This window comes from Oxyura jamaicensis, chromosome 3 (assembly GCF_011077185.1).
Source record: "Oxyura jamaicensis isolate SHBP4307 breed ruddy duck chromosome 3, BPBGC_Ojam_1.0, whole genome shotgun sequence".
Classification (NCBI taxonomy): Eukaryota; Metazoa; Chordata; class Aves; order Anseriformes; family Anatidae; genus Oxyura; species Oxyura jamaicensis.
The window spans coordinates 38,495,754-38,513,300 of record NC_048895.1 but is presented as its reverse complement, the minus strand read 5'-3'; the positions used below and the strand labels follow the sequence as shown (position 1 = coordinate 38,513,300).

General features: G+C 37.2%; 1 protein-coding gene across 10 annotated transcripts in view; it reads left to right on the top strand.

Moving 5' to 3' along the window:
• CHRM3 (cholinergic receptor muscarinic 3) overlaps positions 1–17,547 on the top strand; it is a 274,880-nt gene that overhangs the window by 136,964 nt on the left and 120,369 nt on the right. For 7 of the 10 annotated variants that reach the window (XM_035322254.1, XM_035322255.1, XM_035322249.1 and 4 more), the window contains one exon: positions 8,991–9,093. In XM_035322254.1, coding sequence (XP_035178145.1) covers positions 8,996–9,093 — 98 coding nt within the window. In that variant the 5' untranslated portion in view covers positions 8,991–8,995. Of the gene's footprint in view, positions 1–2,358; positions 2,441–2,834; positions 2,972–8,990; positions 9,098–17,547 lie in introns of those variants that run through there. The other 3 variants (XM_035322257.1, XM_035322256.1, XM_035322258.1) reach the window with 3 other exon arrangements.

Below are 17,547 nucleotides of genomic sequence, written 5' to 3'. Positions count from 1 at the left end.
CTCATATATCAGCAACTGAATTTGTGTACTTCTGGAGTTATTTACAGTATTGTACTCATATTATTTCAACTGAGTAAATGTGTATGGTCAACAAATGTTACTTCCCTCAGCAGTAAATCAGTTACTCACTTTTTACATCACTCAGAACTAACAAATAAATCCTGTGCAAAACTAAACCTGTATTACCTGAGCAGAAGAGTTAAAACATGATAGGAAGACCATTGACATATTTCCCTTGGGCTGTCTGTCTAGTCTTAGCATAGTATTGGCATTGGGATGACATAGTATACTTGTAATTTTACGAATCTGATTTGTTGATTAAATTGTGAGTTTGATGACGAAACATAGCACTACACAAGGGTTTGAAGTTAGGGTTGTTGTCATTACAAAATGTCAGTATATCTTAAGTCAGTATATCACAATATATAGAACCCTATTCAGCTGGTACATTATACAGGACTGGTGTATGTGTACATCGTATGTTTTCTTTCTGACTGGCTTAATTTAAATTGATTGATTTTTTTTTTTTTTTTACTCCTGGTTTTCCAAAAATGAAGAAAGAATCCTAATTTATCAGACTTATCAGTTTAAATAAATACCATTCTTACTGACAGTACTATTTCCAGATTGTCAGAGGTGAACGCTGCTAGTTTTTTTTACCAGCAAAAGCAAAGCGAGGCAGTGTTCTTCCTGGAGAGCAAACTATGTGTAGATGATACGTGCCCCCTAGAGGTCCACAGACAACAAAACATTCCTCGTTTTACCTCCACCATCACACTTGCATACATGGTAAAGCCTGGACATCCCCACTGCAAAGGGATATTGCCAGCAGAGAGTTCATGGTTTTGTTTCTGTATCTACTACACAGTATGCTGTCGTTGAGCCTGACCAGCCATGTCATGTCCATTTTCTGCTATAGTTTTTTTTTTTTTTTTTTTTTTTTTTTTCTGGAAGTGTCTCATTCATTTGCCTGTGTGTTTCAGAAGCAGAGCAAGCTGTTAACTTACACACCTGCATTAAGTCTAATTGTTACTTACGTTACCTGCATTATCCACTAGAGATTCTGCAGCTATCATTTTCTGAAAGGCATTTTGTAAAACGTAGTGGAGATGGGTAGCTTGTTTTTATTTTTATTATTATTTATTTATTTATATTTTGTAAGATAACTGGTTATTTTAAGTGGCAATTCTTAATTTAACTCTGGGGGGACAGTATTTATTTTTAGAAAGTGTTGGTAATTAATAACTTTTAATTTTTCTTCCTACATACCTTTTTTTTTTTTTTTTGTCTTCCTCCCCCCCCCCCCCCTCCCTTCCCCCCCCCCCCCCCCAAAAAAAAAAAAAAAAAGTTTTAAATTTTAAAAGCCACGCTGCAAGTGATTTGCAACAGAGAGGCTGGCAGGTTTTCAGACAGGAGTAAAGGCGTGTTATAGTAATAAGGCACACTGATGATCTGCCCCAGCCAGGGTCAGGAGCGTATCCTTGCAGTGAGTGCTTCTCTCCGTTTGTGCTCACCAGCCCAGCTGTCTGCATGGTTGTTCACAATGACGCAGAAAGATCACTAGCAGTAAGTTGCATTTTTAGCCATGAGAAATTTCAGTTAAAAGTCAAAATCAGCAGCTTCACCTATGCTGCTGTTTGTTAGGTTAGATACTGCTGTAATCTGTAGCAGGTATGTAGCTGTCTGTGTTCTGTCCTGGTGCTTACGTACAGGTAGGCATTATACAGAGAGCTGTCAGTCTCCATGTAGTGTGCCAAGACCCTAAACCAGCAGCCTGTACCTTTGGATGCTGGCATCAAAGAGCTGCAGCTGTCAAATCAAACAAAGACCCTGTCTTGGATAGCAGGAGCATAACGATAAACCCTGTTTGTGTTAAACACCAATTAATTGTGTGTTTTGTACCAAATAAAACCATAGCATGTGGGAGCTAATTCTGAGCCTCAGCCACCCAAACAGCAACCATCCTGGGCTGCAGCTAGTGGGGGCTCTGGCCGGTCTACAGCAGCTCTTCACTGCCAACCTGTGCTCCTCACACTCCAGCACGGGCTCTCCATAGGACATGGTCCATCAGGAAATGTCCACCTGTTCTGGACAGTACTGCTGTGCAGGGTTTTGCCCTTCCTTAATTACATTTCCTCAGAGGCAAAGCCATCTTGTCTCACAGAGGCCCTGCAGCCCCCCGCCATCAGCCTGCCACCAACATCAGGTGCAGAGGTAAATTCAAGACATGTTAGCTGCTTTTTTCAGCCCCCCAAATGGATTTAGTGAATCTGAAAGAGGTTTAATTCAAGCAGATGCAGCCACAGCTGGTGCGTCTATGGCTCTTCAGTGTGGAAGGAGTTGAACATTTAATGTTTCACGACCTTTTTTTTGTTTATGTGTTTGAATATAAAGGCTGCTTTGCAGCCAGCGTCTGGGTTCACTTAGGGGATTATTTAAGGTTTACATACACGTACCATTAACTGTCTTTTGATGTTTAAAAGTGAATTTTTGTAGATAAGTGTGGGAAGTGATTACACCTCTTGCCAACAGCTAATCTCTTTTCTATGCTTATAAACATTTTCTTTAACCAAATCACTTCTCATCAGAAGTTTCATTATGTATATGTATACGTTATATACATATACATGTATACATGTAGTGGGGCCTAATCTGAATCAAAATAGCAGGATAGATCAGAATATTTATAGACTAATGCGTGGATGAAAGGGATTTATAAAACAGTTGTTATAGGTATCAATTTATGATTGCATGAAGTGAGTGCTAAGGTTGGGACTCACCAAACCAGATTTAGATGTGCTGTGTAATGGGGTGGAGGATATTAGGTACTCCCAGAGCTTACTTCATCTCATTCTAAGGCCAACAACTAAAATACATAAGCTCTGTTGAAGGTACTTCGATGGGCCAGTTTTTCCTGCATTAACTGCACAGAGTCTGTTCAGCTCAGAGGTGGGTGCCTATAACTGTAAAGGTAAGTGGAACCACATCCTAAAGTAGTAATGCTCCCATCTGTGTACAAACTACTGAGTTTCCTGGTTTGACCTGTTTAGCCGTGATTATCTGGTAGTGCATATGAAATGATACATGACATTTAAGAAAAGTTTATTTAAAAAAATAATTTTGTTTTCTTAAAAAAACAAAGGTGCTAGAAGTCAGCCATCAGTAAGCACCCGAAGGAATAAAAGTCTAAGAGAGTTTCTAAACACTTCTCAGATTTTAAAAAGCTTTCAGAATTATGTCAGCTACATAGAAAATGCAAGTAATAAAGAACAGTTAAACTGAAGTACTTTCCTTAGTAGTATTGTTTCCTGCAGTTTCTTTTTTTTTATATAATTTTTTTTCCCTAACTGCTTTTTCAACTGTTTATTTTCAGACACTGTAGTGCACTTACTAGATATTTGTACGTGAAATAAAATGAATTGAACACTTTCAGGCTGAGCAGATCTAACAATAACTGCAAAATAGCTATTCAAATTGCCCAATAAAATGCTGAAGTCACTATTCTGCAGTAAAATGAATGTGATATCTCTAGACAATCATTTTTGAGCTATGGGACTACCAAATTAAAATTATACCTGAAATGTCTGGATTTTTGTTCACTATACTTCTAAAAACCTTGAAATGAAACAAAACTTTCTGACATAATTATTCAGCAACAGAAACACATTCGGCTATGAATTAACATCTTTTCAGTGAGCAAGTTGTCTATGTTTGGTAAAGTTGTCCAAATCTGGGGCACTAGTCATTAGTTTTTTTCTCTCAGTTAAACTAGATTAAAGGAGCATAAAATTATTGTTTTCAGTCATCCTCAAAAAATAAAAAGTTGAGCAAGTTGAATGGACTGTTGTGTGACGTTAAATTCTCCTCTTATTTTGACTTTATGGGATTTTTGCCACAACCTCAGAAATACAGAAGTGGGTTTGGCTAAATGGGCTGACTTAGTTGGAACGTGGATGAGCTTATCTTTATAATTAGTGTTTAGAACAGATACAAGACATTAATTTGTCTTTCAAGTCAAAGTTGGTAGAAGGAGTCTGTGCCGTCTTCCTTCCACCAATTTATCAGATACTGTAGAGCTGGACTTCCTTCATGTAGCCTTTCAAACCAATTCAACATGACATATAGTATTAACACTTATTGGGCTAGGGTTATAGAGAGATGGTCCTTTTATTTTGGAGTTAAACAAGAAAGCCATTGGTAGTCACTGAGATCCCTGAACATATCAAGTGATTCATCATTTTACAGATCAATTCCATAGCAAACATGGAGTTAAAATCAATAATCTTGTACATCTTTTAAAGTCCATTTTGGCAGGTCTAGTCTCCAAAATTCAAGCAATGAGTTTAGACCAAAGACATTTTCAGGAGAATTTTTGAACAAATTATGAAAATTTCTGAAAATCTCTCTCTAGTGTACTGTCAGAATTATGTAAACAATTTTGTTTCACTTTTGATCCCTAAAGTTACTTTTTTTTTTTTTTTTTTTTTTAATGCAGTTTAATGACTTTCCCATATTATCTTCTGAATTCATGACCCACGCTTACTATATTGAAAGTGGGGGTCATTATTGTTATATCTAATTAGAAAGCTGTACATTTCTGTAGTACCTCAAGTTTCAAAAATTGTTACAGACTTCAGGCATATACTGACTGGGAGTCAAGTAGGCAGCTTGCACTTGGAAACAGGTTTTATTCGTTAAGTAGACAGTACAAGAAAAATATATTTTTGTAAATTGATTTTTTTTCCTGAAGATGAAAGAGAAATGTGAAAATAAATAAATTAAACAACAACAACAACAAAAAGACTGTTCCCAACAGGAAATTCTGTCCTGAACTAGGTGTAGCATCTTTTCCTCCCATATCAGTACTGTGGTATTTTTCAAGCTTATAAACATTGCAGTTGCAATCTCTCACCATACACCTTTAATCTTGTCCAGACTAATTCTAACCTATTTCTAATTAGATCCAGTGGAAGAAGTGCCAGGCAGAGATACCTCTTTCAGTTTGAAGGCTTTTCTACATCTTCAGCTCAAGACTCAAAAGATTTTCTGCCCTTTAAAGTCCGCGGAAAACAGAAGCTGCAGGGTAGCTGTTGTATTATGCCTTTTTCTGATTTTGTAAAGTTATCAGTATTATATCCATAAAACTACTGAAGTGCCTTGTATCTGTTTAGGTATACCCATAGACAGCTGTAGGCATTTTTGAGTATGATAAATGTGTTGTGTAGTAGCGTTGGTTTTTTCTTAATAGATTATTTAGGCAATAAAATGCAAATACGTAACTAAATCTCCCAGAGTTTTGAGACCTTCATTTCTTTTCCTCACAGGAAGACTAAAATTGCCCAAAGTTCAGTAAAAATAAATAAATAAATAAAGACCCAGGAGATCTCCTTTATTTGTTGATAAACTCATGTGAAATTCATACCTTTTTATGTACAGGTTTTACCAGTCTGTGAAATTTGTTTCTGGCAGTGAGAAACCTGCTTCATGATACTCTTCTATATAAACATTGGAATTCAATTTCACACTGCAGAGTCAATGTATGTCAATTCATTTTATCAAGTAAACAAAGCAGAAATTACTGTATCCACAGTTCTGCTTCCCACAGAAGTAGTTCTTTTATTTAAAAGTCTTACTGACACTTGTCTCTAGTGAGATTTTATCAAAATTAAATTAAAAGCAAAAGACCTCACACAGGTGCGCTTTGTGTTTTAGATCAGGTTTCTCATGAATTCTATGAAAGGAATACTAAAAGTCATAAAATGCAGTCTTCAGTTATGGAGCTGGAATACAGAGAGCTGCCTGTCCAGATGTCAGCATCTTTTAAGGCATCATAATCACAGTTGTGTTACCAATAACAGAAAACTCAAATCCTTCTTCTCCATAATGTGCCCCCATGCTTGCACCCTCACTCAGGTTCATCAGCCATGCTGCCTCCCAAATCATGTCCAAGGACTGGTCTTGCAGTTTATGGCAGAAATCAAGGACCAATGCCTAGAAGCATCCCTCAAATTGAATTTTCTAGCACAGACATATCCATTTTTGTCAGAGTGGCTACTGTTGGCTTGAATAGGTCCAGGATTCATGCTGAAAACTGGGGTGGGATTTGTGGGGGGTTGTTTCTATTTTCTTTTGGACAAGTCTTCCAGAAAGGTTAACAGAGGACCAATGAACTGTATCAGCAGAGAAGAATGGTTCAAACAAAAAGTGGCATCACTCACTTCCAGATGTAAAACACAGATCAGCCATCTTCCCTGATTTTAACCTGGGTGTTTTGAACCAAGGTAGAAAGATGTGTGGGAATCTTTCACATGGTTGCTTCAAATGAACTTTGATGTTCTTCACAAGCTGAATGGTCAACTAGTCTTGATTGTTTTTCGTAGTGAGTGAAGTTGTTACTTACATTGCTGGATTTTCAAACAGTACAAGCTTTTTTGAGGAATCGTAGTTTAATGTAAATTGGGGCAGTGAATTCCAAAGCCCTTTTTCACTATCTGCATGGTTAGATGAGTAAAACTGGATTCTGGGTAGTAATGGCAAAAAATTAAAATGTAGTTGAAAATGACTAGGAAGAAATTTCTTTATTCAGAATAACTTCAAAAGCTAATTTAATAATGAATTAGTTTATTGCTAATTAAAAACATAATAATTTGATGAGAGGGAAATTATTAAGTATTATTAAAATTTGAGTTACAATTGTTACAAACCATCTTTTCTCAGCTAACCTGGGAGGCTTCCATTTTAAATTGTTTTCCAGTCTTAAAAGTGATCTAAAAGTGACTTAAAACTGGCTTTGGTCATAAAGCACGTTGTTTTATTTTGTTTTGGTTTTGCAGTCATAGTGTGAATAAAAAGTACTTTTCATCCTTTATATTTCATCTATACAAATTGGTTGAAATTTATTTTATTTTTTTTAAAGTGTTGAATTCCTGTTGTTGATTCTTGGGTGATGGCATGTAAGAGTTTCACTGGGGACCTTCAGAGACCTTGGTAACAAGCAAATGCTATGGAAGCTGTAGTTTTAACAGATGAGAAACTTTCTGTGACATGGAGACACTGCTACATCACTGGAGTGAAAGACTGAAACCAGAGCTTGTGTTTTTAAAGGTGTGGAATTACCCTTCCTGGGCTAAAATGTCAAGTCCTCCTACCAACCCCCTGGCAAAATCATTACGGTGCTTATCTGTAACTTTGCAGAGGCAAAGCCCTTTCCAGGCAGGAGGTGGTTAAATGATGAGTGTGAGCTCTCCGGCTTCTCTTTGCCCATGTCTGAGTGTTTTGCTTTCTTTGCTCAGTGACCTTAGGTGCAGACGTGTTTCCTCGTGCTGCACTTCCTTTGCCTGCTCTGCTGGGAGTAGTGGAACGAACAGAGCATTTGCGTAGCGGCTTGGAAAATAAATTTCTGGTTGTTCCAGGAGGTGTATCTGGAATTACCTTCCATCAGCCAAATGTTGACCTGGACAAAGAGGGTATCAAAGCATGCTCTTGCAGAGGGGTTTGCAACGCTGATGCGTCCACACTGATGTGTTCAGGCTCCTTCCAGTTAAGGATTGCGTGGCACTGTTTGTAAGACAGTTAATGTATATTCCTTCTTTTCCTGGCTTCATTTCTTCGGGTCTGCTTCCTTTCCATTCATTCTTGCAAGTACAGCATCTGTTGTTTTCATGCGGTGCAAGGGCGTGTGCAGATTCACTTCCCTCCTGACGCATTTCACTGCTGGGCTGTGCGGAGTTAGCAGAGGGAACGGCTGTCCTCCAGAGCGTTGTACCAGAAGAGGGAGAGACCTTTGTGACTAGTATCAGAGCTGTGGTAAAGGGCTGTTTTGGTGTGCAACAGCGTTATGTGGGTAGACAATGCCTGTCTACTTCCCTTCTGAAGATGGATCGGAGGGTCATCCCAGCCTTGTTTGTTTATAACCTGTCTCATTCGTGCTCTTTTTGGTTCTGTTGTTGTTGCTTACTGAAAAACTAAGCATCCAGTAGAGCCAATGCACTCTCTCTGGTCTGCTGCCTTGTTTTTGTAACACCTGGGAGTGAAACCTCTTGGCACACTGATAAAGGCTGAAACACTGAGCGAGCACATGGAGCATCTGTTGATTCAGAATCACTCTTGTGTTTAAGTTATTCAAAGGGGCTTAGAAGCCTCAGGCTGCAATGCATGTAATAAATGGGATAATAATGGCACATGGTTCCACTTGGCATTAATTAGAACTAATGAAATGGAACACAGTAGTCAGTGGCTAATCCTCCTACACTTCTGACTTCAGGAATTTACAACCTTTGCAGAGGAAAATGTGTTGCATAGGTTTTAATTATTGTTTTTCTTGCTTCCTCTATGTGTCAACTTTTAAAAGCAGCAGTATGTTAAATGAAGCTGAAACTATAATACATGGGATATATTAGGGGGGTATTTTTCTTTCTTTTTATTATTTTTTTTTCTTTCTTATTTTTGGAGTGAAAATTATTATTCCAAACCAGCTTTCTAAATTGCTTAGTTCAAAAGACAGCATTTGGGGAAGAAAAGGAGAGCCGAGTTCTGATTTCTGCCCTTGCATTGAGCTGCTCCCGGGGTCTGAGCAGGCTCAGCAGTCCCTGTCCCTGTGCATCCAGAGGTGCCAGCTTCCAAGAACAAGCCAGACAGGCTCCGTTGCTGATTCAGCTGCAGACTTCTTTGTATTGTCTTAAGAAAATGGTTTTCCACAATTTGGTCACTAGGTTTGAACTGTATGTAGCCCCTTGGGGTAGGTGGGAGCAACCCAAATGCTTGTCAGTGCCATCTTATTACCAGTGTTCCAGATCTGTGCAGTACATGGAGGCTTGAGTTGTTCTTACTGTTTTCAGCTTAGTGTTTGTTTGTTTGTTTTTGTTTAAGAAAAAAAGGCTTCTGTTTTCTCTTGACCCAGAGGGTTACTTTGGGCTTATATATCTGTGTCTCTGCCATGTGTCTGCAATCTGTTCTAATAGTTCCTCCTCTCTCTTTTGTTTTGTTCGCAGCCTACATGCTGACACACTACCAGTTTTGTTTCCAAAAGAGGAGTTCACAGAGCTACACAGTGCCAGATCCAAGCAGCCGCGTTGATGTTCTTCACTGGACCATGTAGGTAAAATTCAATATGTATATATATATATATATATCCACAGTGTGTCTTTCCAAGTATTGAGCATATCAGGAAACAGCTGATTTTTGGTAACAGTGTTCACTTTGCTAAGTCAGGTTCTTTTGGAATTTATCAACCACAAAATCATTGAATAAGTCCCTCCAACTTTGTGATGTGTTTTATTCTGAACAGGCATGCAGCTGTAGACCATCATACGTAAGTGTTTAGGCTATGTGCCACATCTACTTCCAGATACTGTGAACGCTAGGAACACCGTGATGCCTGTCATTCCTGTAGGTATACCTGAGCTAACTTACAGTAATGTTACTATAGTAACATTAGTGGCTGCAGTGGTTCAAATTTTGGCTTAGGCACAAAACCCAGCAGAGAAATAGAAGTTGGCAAACTTCAAAAAGTTGGCAAACCTTGAGCTTCTTGTTATTACAACTGCACAATTAGCAGAATAAGAACTGGGCTGAACAGGTTTACATGAATACTCTGTGCCTGTTTTAAGAGTACAACAGTATCATGGTTTGGGTAAGTGATAGAAAGATACTTTCAGGTTATTCCTGTTAGTTATCTTGAGCTTCTGCACAAACCATCAAGTCTTCTGTGAATTTCAGACAAAACAGAAAATGTAGCCCATATATCACCTGCAGAATAATTCAGTCTTGCTGTAGTAGAGATGATAATCCAACAAGGAAAATTCAATTTCCAGAAAACTTTGTTTTCCCTTCCTGTTTTAGTATGGTAGTTGAGTTTCAAATGACTTTCAGCAAGTCATTTCTCCCTCTGAAAGTAAATCTAGGCAAAGAACTAAATTGTTCCAGATAAATTGCTAGCATTTGTTATCACTTGTCTGCTTTCTCCCTTGTATGTTACACTGTTTTATGACTCAGTTGCAGTGGCATTTAAAATGATTTACATGAATTGTGGATTGGATGCTATAGCATTAGCATTGCATTTGGTGTTTCTTTCACATTTCTTACGTTTTTGTAAAACTTCCACCCTGCTTTGTATTCCTGATTTTGTGGAAATAAACCATAAACATGGGTATGTAGCAGTGGTTTAGATGATCTGTATTTACACATACAGCCGCACTCCTTACACAGAAAACTGCTCTCCTCACATACTTGCTTTAGGGACTGTGGCACCTACAGTTTATTGTGATTGTTTCTGGAGTGTGTTGGGACTTCAGTCACTCAGTTCTGTCTGTATTGAGAAATCTTCTAACCAAGACATCTTAGAAAAGCATTTGCGTAGCACGCTAGCTGGATCTTTATAGCAACAAGTGGCTCAGATGACTCCTGAAGCAAGGCTTATCCTGCTTTCATCTTTCATATTGTGAAATTAGGACATAACATCTTGCACGCTGCTACACAGCTGGCCATATTCAGATACAGTTGTTTTTACCTTTTGTGTTGTGTTGGCCATATTCCAGCTTTACTTACAAGCTTTTTTGTGTGTGTTATGTGTATGGTAAAGACTTGCAGTTTGTTTTTTTTTGCAGGTGACAGGTTCTGTGAATAAAATACTGAAAACACATACATTTCATGTATGAGATTCGTGTTCCTTGGTGGAAATCTTCCAAAATCTTCCTCAGCTTGTAACTGAGGGGCAGGGAAGCAATCCCAGAACACGTTCGTTACGCTGGAGAGGATACCGAGTCTGAGGAGAATATATTTTCTGTAGGTTTCAGTGGCACAACTATCATTTGACAGCGATTTTTAAACTGATGCTGAAATTCAGAGTGCTGAATTGATGCTGAAATTCAACTGTGTTCAGTTTTAGCCTAAAAGGAAAGTAACAAAGAAAGTACTTGGATTCATATAATTCATTTCTGCAAAATTTGTTACAGTCCACATTTATCTCCCTTTGTAAGGTTGTGTTTGTGACTTAGACTGTAATATGATGGTGTGGAAACACTGAGCATAAAGTAATGGGTTAAAACACCAAACCATATACTCCAGTCTACAATAAACACATTAGTATAGGTTTCAGAAAGTTTTTTGGTTTGTTTGTTTTTCTGATACTAAATTAACAATAACAAAGCCACTCATGTAAATATATGTAATGGATTGCATTATGTTTACACTGTTGTGCTACCTCTTAAGGGATTATATGTATGAAGAAATAATACAATAATGTGCTTTACCACCCACAAAGGTGCATTGCATTAAACAGAATTTGTCAGCTCATCTGAACGCATTACATTAGTTGAGAGGAGCAGCATCATTTTGCTTAGAAAAGGTACGTTAGCTCTGCTGTTTGGGCTGTCAGAATCAAAAAATCTTTCCTGAACGCAAGGGTAATGGTCACTATGACAAGCATTTGTCATTTAACACAAGTGATGCTTGTGCTCTAGTAGTTTTTAGCAAAGTACAGATGTCTGCAAAGTTTGTGGTACAGATCAGCTTTCTAATATAGAATGCAAAGTCCAAGACAATTGAGGTAACTTTTGAGTCTGTGCTAGATAATGGCTGATCTAAAAGGAGATAGAGGAAATGTATTTTCTTGGAAAGTTTGTACAGCAACATATCCATGTTGGTTATTTTTAAAAATAATGTTAAAGTTCATTCATATTTGTTTTGCTTGTTTTGCATTAATAAACGTGATACAAATTCTTCCTGTACATTTAAATATCTTCTTTAAATTTTATTAAATCAACAAAATCTACTACTTTAAAGAGAGTTTGTGCTTTTAACTCTAGAGCATCAATGTCTGACATGGAAATACTTGCTGTGCTTTATTATCCCATGAAACATCATTCAAACTCTAAACCCAAACCTAATGAGAACTTGTATTTTTATTTAATTATTCATTTAGTTTTAGAATTGGTAGTAGGTTAGAGAAGAAGATCAGGCTTGACAAAAAAAGAATAACCAATTCAAACCATATGCAGTTTGTGAATACAGTTGTCATGAGTTCATAATGTAAGCAGCCAGATCTTACATTGCTTACTGGATTTGTTCCTGTTTAAACAACCCCCCTTTGAAGTGATTTGGCTTGACATTATTTCAGGGGAAGCATCACAGTTTAGACCATTTTATATTTATGGCTAGTGTGTTGAGTTAATGATTTGTCCACGATGCATTGGATGCTATTATGGTTTAAAAAGATGATTAATGGCTGAAATCAATTTTATGCAGGTAATTTCCTTTTTGGCTGTAGTTATTTAACTGAGTCCAAGCAGTGGCTATTGATGGTGAGGGGAGCACATAGACTGGGGTTCAGTTTGTTCATTCATATTCACTTATTTATTCATAAATAAAATACTTGAATTACTTGTAGTAAAAAAGGTGACACAAATCATTTGTAATATGAATCCTGAGAGAAAGGGTATACTTTATCCTAGAATTAAATTTGTTACTTAAATGAAGGATGGAAACATTTATGTATTTAAATTTAAGTGTACAAAATATAATTGTTTTCAGATATAATTCTCTCTAGAGTATAGTGTAAACAATTATTTCATTACATGCATTAAAAACTGAAGTGGACTGGTTATGTCTGAATTCCATTGCTTCTAAAACCCCTAACTTTTGTCAATGAAGATCTTTCAGTACCTTTTTTTTTTTTTTTTTTTTTTTTTTTGGGGGGGAGACTATTATTTTTTTGGAATTGTAGAATTCTATTTCCTCTAGCATTTAAAAAAAACTTTGGGTTTTCTTGTCACGTACTTCACCAGACTGATCATGTTTAACTTGTGAGGACTGACTAGTTTGCAGCTGTAGGTGGTATGTGAGATACAGACTTCAGGAAGAGCATGATTTCCATAACCACTTCAAAGGAAATACATTATAAATAAAATACATTTCTCTGGGGGCTTACAGAACCATTCTGTTTATAATTTAAATTACATTAAGCTAAGTAAAATAGTACAGTAAAACCCTCAAGGGAATTAAGTTTGAACATTACATTACTTCCATTAATTGGAAGTATTTTACTCTCTCTCTAATAGTTTATTTTTCATTGAATATATATATAATTAAAAGTATTGTCATTATAACAGGACTCATTCTTTCCCATTCTGTGTTCCAAGCTCTTCTGTTCAGTTTATTGCAATAGTTTTGTTTGCCTATCATCCTTCATTTGTCACTGCTTTATTTATGGTGACTATCCCTCCGAGCATCAGTGTACGACAGAAGATGACCATTGCCATTTGGCAGATGTTCTGCTTAAGCAAACTCATACTGGAACTGAGACTCTTGACCAGCATGAAGTTTTACATCATGACTGGGGAGCGTAAGGCTTTCTTTTGTTAGAGTATTTTAGAGTCTGCTCATCCAAACTGCACAGCTTGCTTCTTCCAGGTTATTCACAGAGGTAACTGTTACGTGGGGGCTGTAGGATGTGACAATCCACTCATCTCCCTGCTTTATAAATGTTTCTTTCTACTTGTAAAACTCAGAGAAAGAGAGGAGATTATGTACAGAAGTACATACGTGCATATGTGTGTGTGTGCATTTTGCATATCTGCAGATATAATGCCATACATGTTTGTGTCTGTGTATGCGTCTGTGTGCAGAAATCCTATGATTTAGTATACATAGAGTTTCCTTTCTTTTCTTGCGAGAAATTTATGCCTATTCAGTTTCATATGAAATCCTAATATATTCTACTTTAAACCATCTGAAGAAAATATGACTTCCAGAAGAGGGTGACAGGATTAGCACTGGGAAAATTTTGGAATGCTTTAGAGAGATACCTAATTCTTAGAGTGATTTATTCTTCTTTCTTTTTCACCCTACAGCAAGAGACCATCCAGCTTGAACTAAATCAGGTTATCATTCTGAACAGCACGGAAGGCAGTAAATCTGTGGTGCCAGGCTCCTCTAATATTTTGAGCTTTTCAATATGGTTATCTGTAGAAATGATCTAAGCACATATAAGCTTACAGAAGCTGAAGCAGCTTGTATAAGTGGGGCAGTCCCATATGGGATACTTACTTCCATTTTAGAGTCAGCTTTAAACCAGCTGCTAACTTCAAATTAATTTTCATGTAAAGTTTAAAACAAACTCTGTGCTTCATATCAATTAATCTCAGGTGATTTTTGTTTGTTTGTTTGTTTGTTTGTTTGTTTTTTTCCCCCTCGTGGGAAAATAAATCTTTGTAGCTCAATGGTAGGAATATTGAAAAATAAAAAAGAAAGAAACCGTGCACAAATTTTCCCCTAATTTATGAAATGTTTGCATTTTAAAGAGTACAATCAGAGGGCAACAATAATTAAGCTAATGCTGGATTGAATAAAAACTTTACTTACATGAGAGTTTCATGTTAAACTAGCGGAACCTTGAAGGGGGAGCAGGTAGTACAAGGTATAAAAGCTTAAACGTGTTTTCTATTGACTCAGAACCATAAAGTTTTATGAAACGTATAAGAAGACTTAGTTGCAAAAATCTAATGAAATTACTACTTCAGGCAGTTGATTTGGAAAGGAAAATAGTTTAATACCAAAATGTCCAAACGTTTTACTGCATTTTTTTTTTTCTGCCTTCTGTACATAAGATAACAACTTGCCTGGTCTGTTTTTCTAGTTACACTGTTCTTAACAATCATCTTGCCACTAATTTGTGCCTTTCTTGTTGTCTCTCTTGATTCTATAGTGCTGTCTGGATACCTGTTTTTATTTTATTTTCAACACTGTGGTGAGCAAGTGAAAGATTGCAATACTAAAATGAAGTGTATTTCAAGATGTGTTAAATTAGTTAAACATAGAAAGATGTTTTTAGCACACGGAAGTAAATGTTTTACAGCAGTACACTGTAGTGCTTTAAATATAATAAAACATACTGCATTGATATAGATGTTAGCCATCTCTTTCTTGTTTTCTTATTTCACCTATGGGTTTTCTGGGGAATTTATTGTGTCTGATGTGTTGTGGTTACTATCAAAATACAAATAATAAAAGATATAATAGTGGAAGTCTCAGTTCAGCTGCAGTAGGTAATCAATGTTGCTTTGAAGCAGAGAACATAGGAAGAAAGGAAATGGTCCAAACATAGAAGCTGCATTTGTACTTTTTTTTTTTTGTTCCTGGGATTTTTCTGCCTTTTTCATTTTAGACTTTAGATGAATAAGCGATTAAAAAACACAGCTTTATCTTCAGTTCTTGGGCACGGTGTATCACTTGTGCGTGAAAGCTGGAGGGTTTGCAGTCAGCTCTAGCAAGATGATCACTGCTGATTTGCCTGGTGCTGGGCAAATTACAAAGGTTATGCTTTCATGACAGTGCATAACTTCTGAGAAATGCCTGCATTTTATTGGGATGCTATTGTAGAGCTGATTATACCAGTACAGTGCCAAGGGCTGATGCCTTAAGGTACAGCGACTCTTCGAACCCCACAGCCTCAAAGTTGGCCCTGGTATTGATATAGATGTAACTTAATGCATGTGAGAAAGAAAGGAATCCTTGGTGCTCAAAGCATTTTAAAATCTCTGCTTCTTCAGTGAGGATTTGTAGTAAGTGTCTTTGTCTGAAGCTCCTTGTTTCAGGACAGATTCAGCAGGTCCTAGCTTAGGCTTGCAGAATATGTGGATACCCTGTATGAGTTAGGGGCACCTTCACCGCAGCCTGGAATTACGTTGTTGCAGAGTTCTTAAAGCTTATTGTGGGCATTAATAGAGAAGAAGAAATTAATAGTGTGCCTGTAGGTTTTTCTATGCAAGATACTCCATCCCTTATGCGTATTGCTATTTTATATTATTAACAGAGGGACAACACTGACAGACTGAGGAACAGAGCTTATGAATTTTTGTGTCCAGCTGTAAAATGAATGATTCACTATGATTCTTCAATTTCAAACTTCTCTTAAGTTAATTAAAGGATTAATATAATTAGTTAAAAGGATTGCTGTTGTTCCTTTGATTATCTTAAAGTGAAATGAAAAGTATTTTCAGCAGCAGCACGACAGTAGTTTATAGATCTCTTGTTGGAAATTAAACCAGAGATGAAAAAAAAAAAAAAAAAAAACTCATCAAGAAATTTGTAGATATTACGTATCAAAAACCTGAAGAAATAGCCCAGCCAAAAAGATCTTTTATGGAATCTTTGTGATTAATGAGTTGTTCATGGCCAATTTGTTTAAAAGCAAATTTTGTTGATTTAAAAACAGACGCAATAACACACACACAAAAAAAAAATCACAGCAAGTTCAGGTTAATAAACTGTTGCTTGAACGAGCTTTAGCTTCAGCAGCATTTCCCTTTGCTGTGCCAAAGGTTGGTGCTGGTCCCTGATATGTTCAGAAACTCAGACATGTGGACAGAATGGGGCATTTTTTAGTGTTTGCTGGTTGTGCAGTTCCTGACACTCTCCCAGCTCAGCTCATTGGGGTGGGTTGAGGAGGTTGAGGAAGCAGCGCATTTAGCCTTGGGTCAGCTTACTTCCCCAGGATCTGCACGTCCTAAAAGGTGAAGATTCTAGCAATAGTTCTCATCACTTGGCTAAAAAACACTGGTCATATATTTCATTTTTTCACATCTATTTCTATATATGGTCAGAGGAATAGTATCGAAAAAGTTATTGCCTGTGAGATACTGAGGAGATAAGCCAGCGAGCTTTCTGACCAAATCAACTGTCTGTTTTCTGTCTTACATTTTTGGTAGGTTCTAAGGATTGGCTTTTATTTTCTGAAATTTAAGAATTTCCTCTAAAATATTGAAATAGTTTTGACTAATAATTCCTTGGTTTTATTTTACAGACCTTGGTAAAAGTTTTGAGCAGATAGTACTGAAATAAAAGTTACAGCATCCAAGTCTTGCTTGGGGGATGCCCAAAACAAAGTATTGCAGAGATGCGATAGGCAAGTTGTACAGCATGGTGGCAAGGTCTTGAACTCAGTGACCCAAATGCCCCCTGCTTTTATTTGTAACCTGAAGTCTGACAAAATATTTTCAAGATTTCTTTCAGTTTGTCTCTGCCCACTTTTTAGCATTTCCTCAGAGGTTTTTCACTGCTCTATGACATCCGCAGGGTCTGGTGGCCCTGATCTAAGGTTCCTGTATGTACTCATTGAACATTTCCTATGCAACCATTGTAATATATATGTACCATGTTGCAGGCAACACGGCTTGCAAGAGGAGACCATTCAGCCTAATTTCTGATTTTCTTGTGAGCTCCAGGCATGTCTCCCGCACCACTTTTTCTAAGGTTATTGTAGCTCTGGTGTGACTGTGCAAAGGGTTTTGAACAGCTGGAAGCTCCATTGGTCTGAAAAGCGCATACTGGGCTGCTCATCAGCTGGCATTTCCCAGCTCGGCTGACTCACAGCAGAAGGCTTGAGAGGCAATGTTCTGACATGTAGTTTGTTAGTGACATTTATATTACGTGGATATTCTGTCTGTCTTGAGAAGTTCTGAGTCAGATCTTCAGGATATGTAACTGAATATTTTTTTTTTGTCTTCTCTTCTGAAACTTTAGTGGATATTGCATGGTTAATAAAAATAAGTT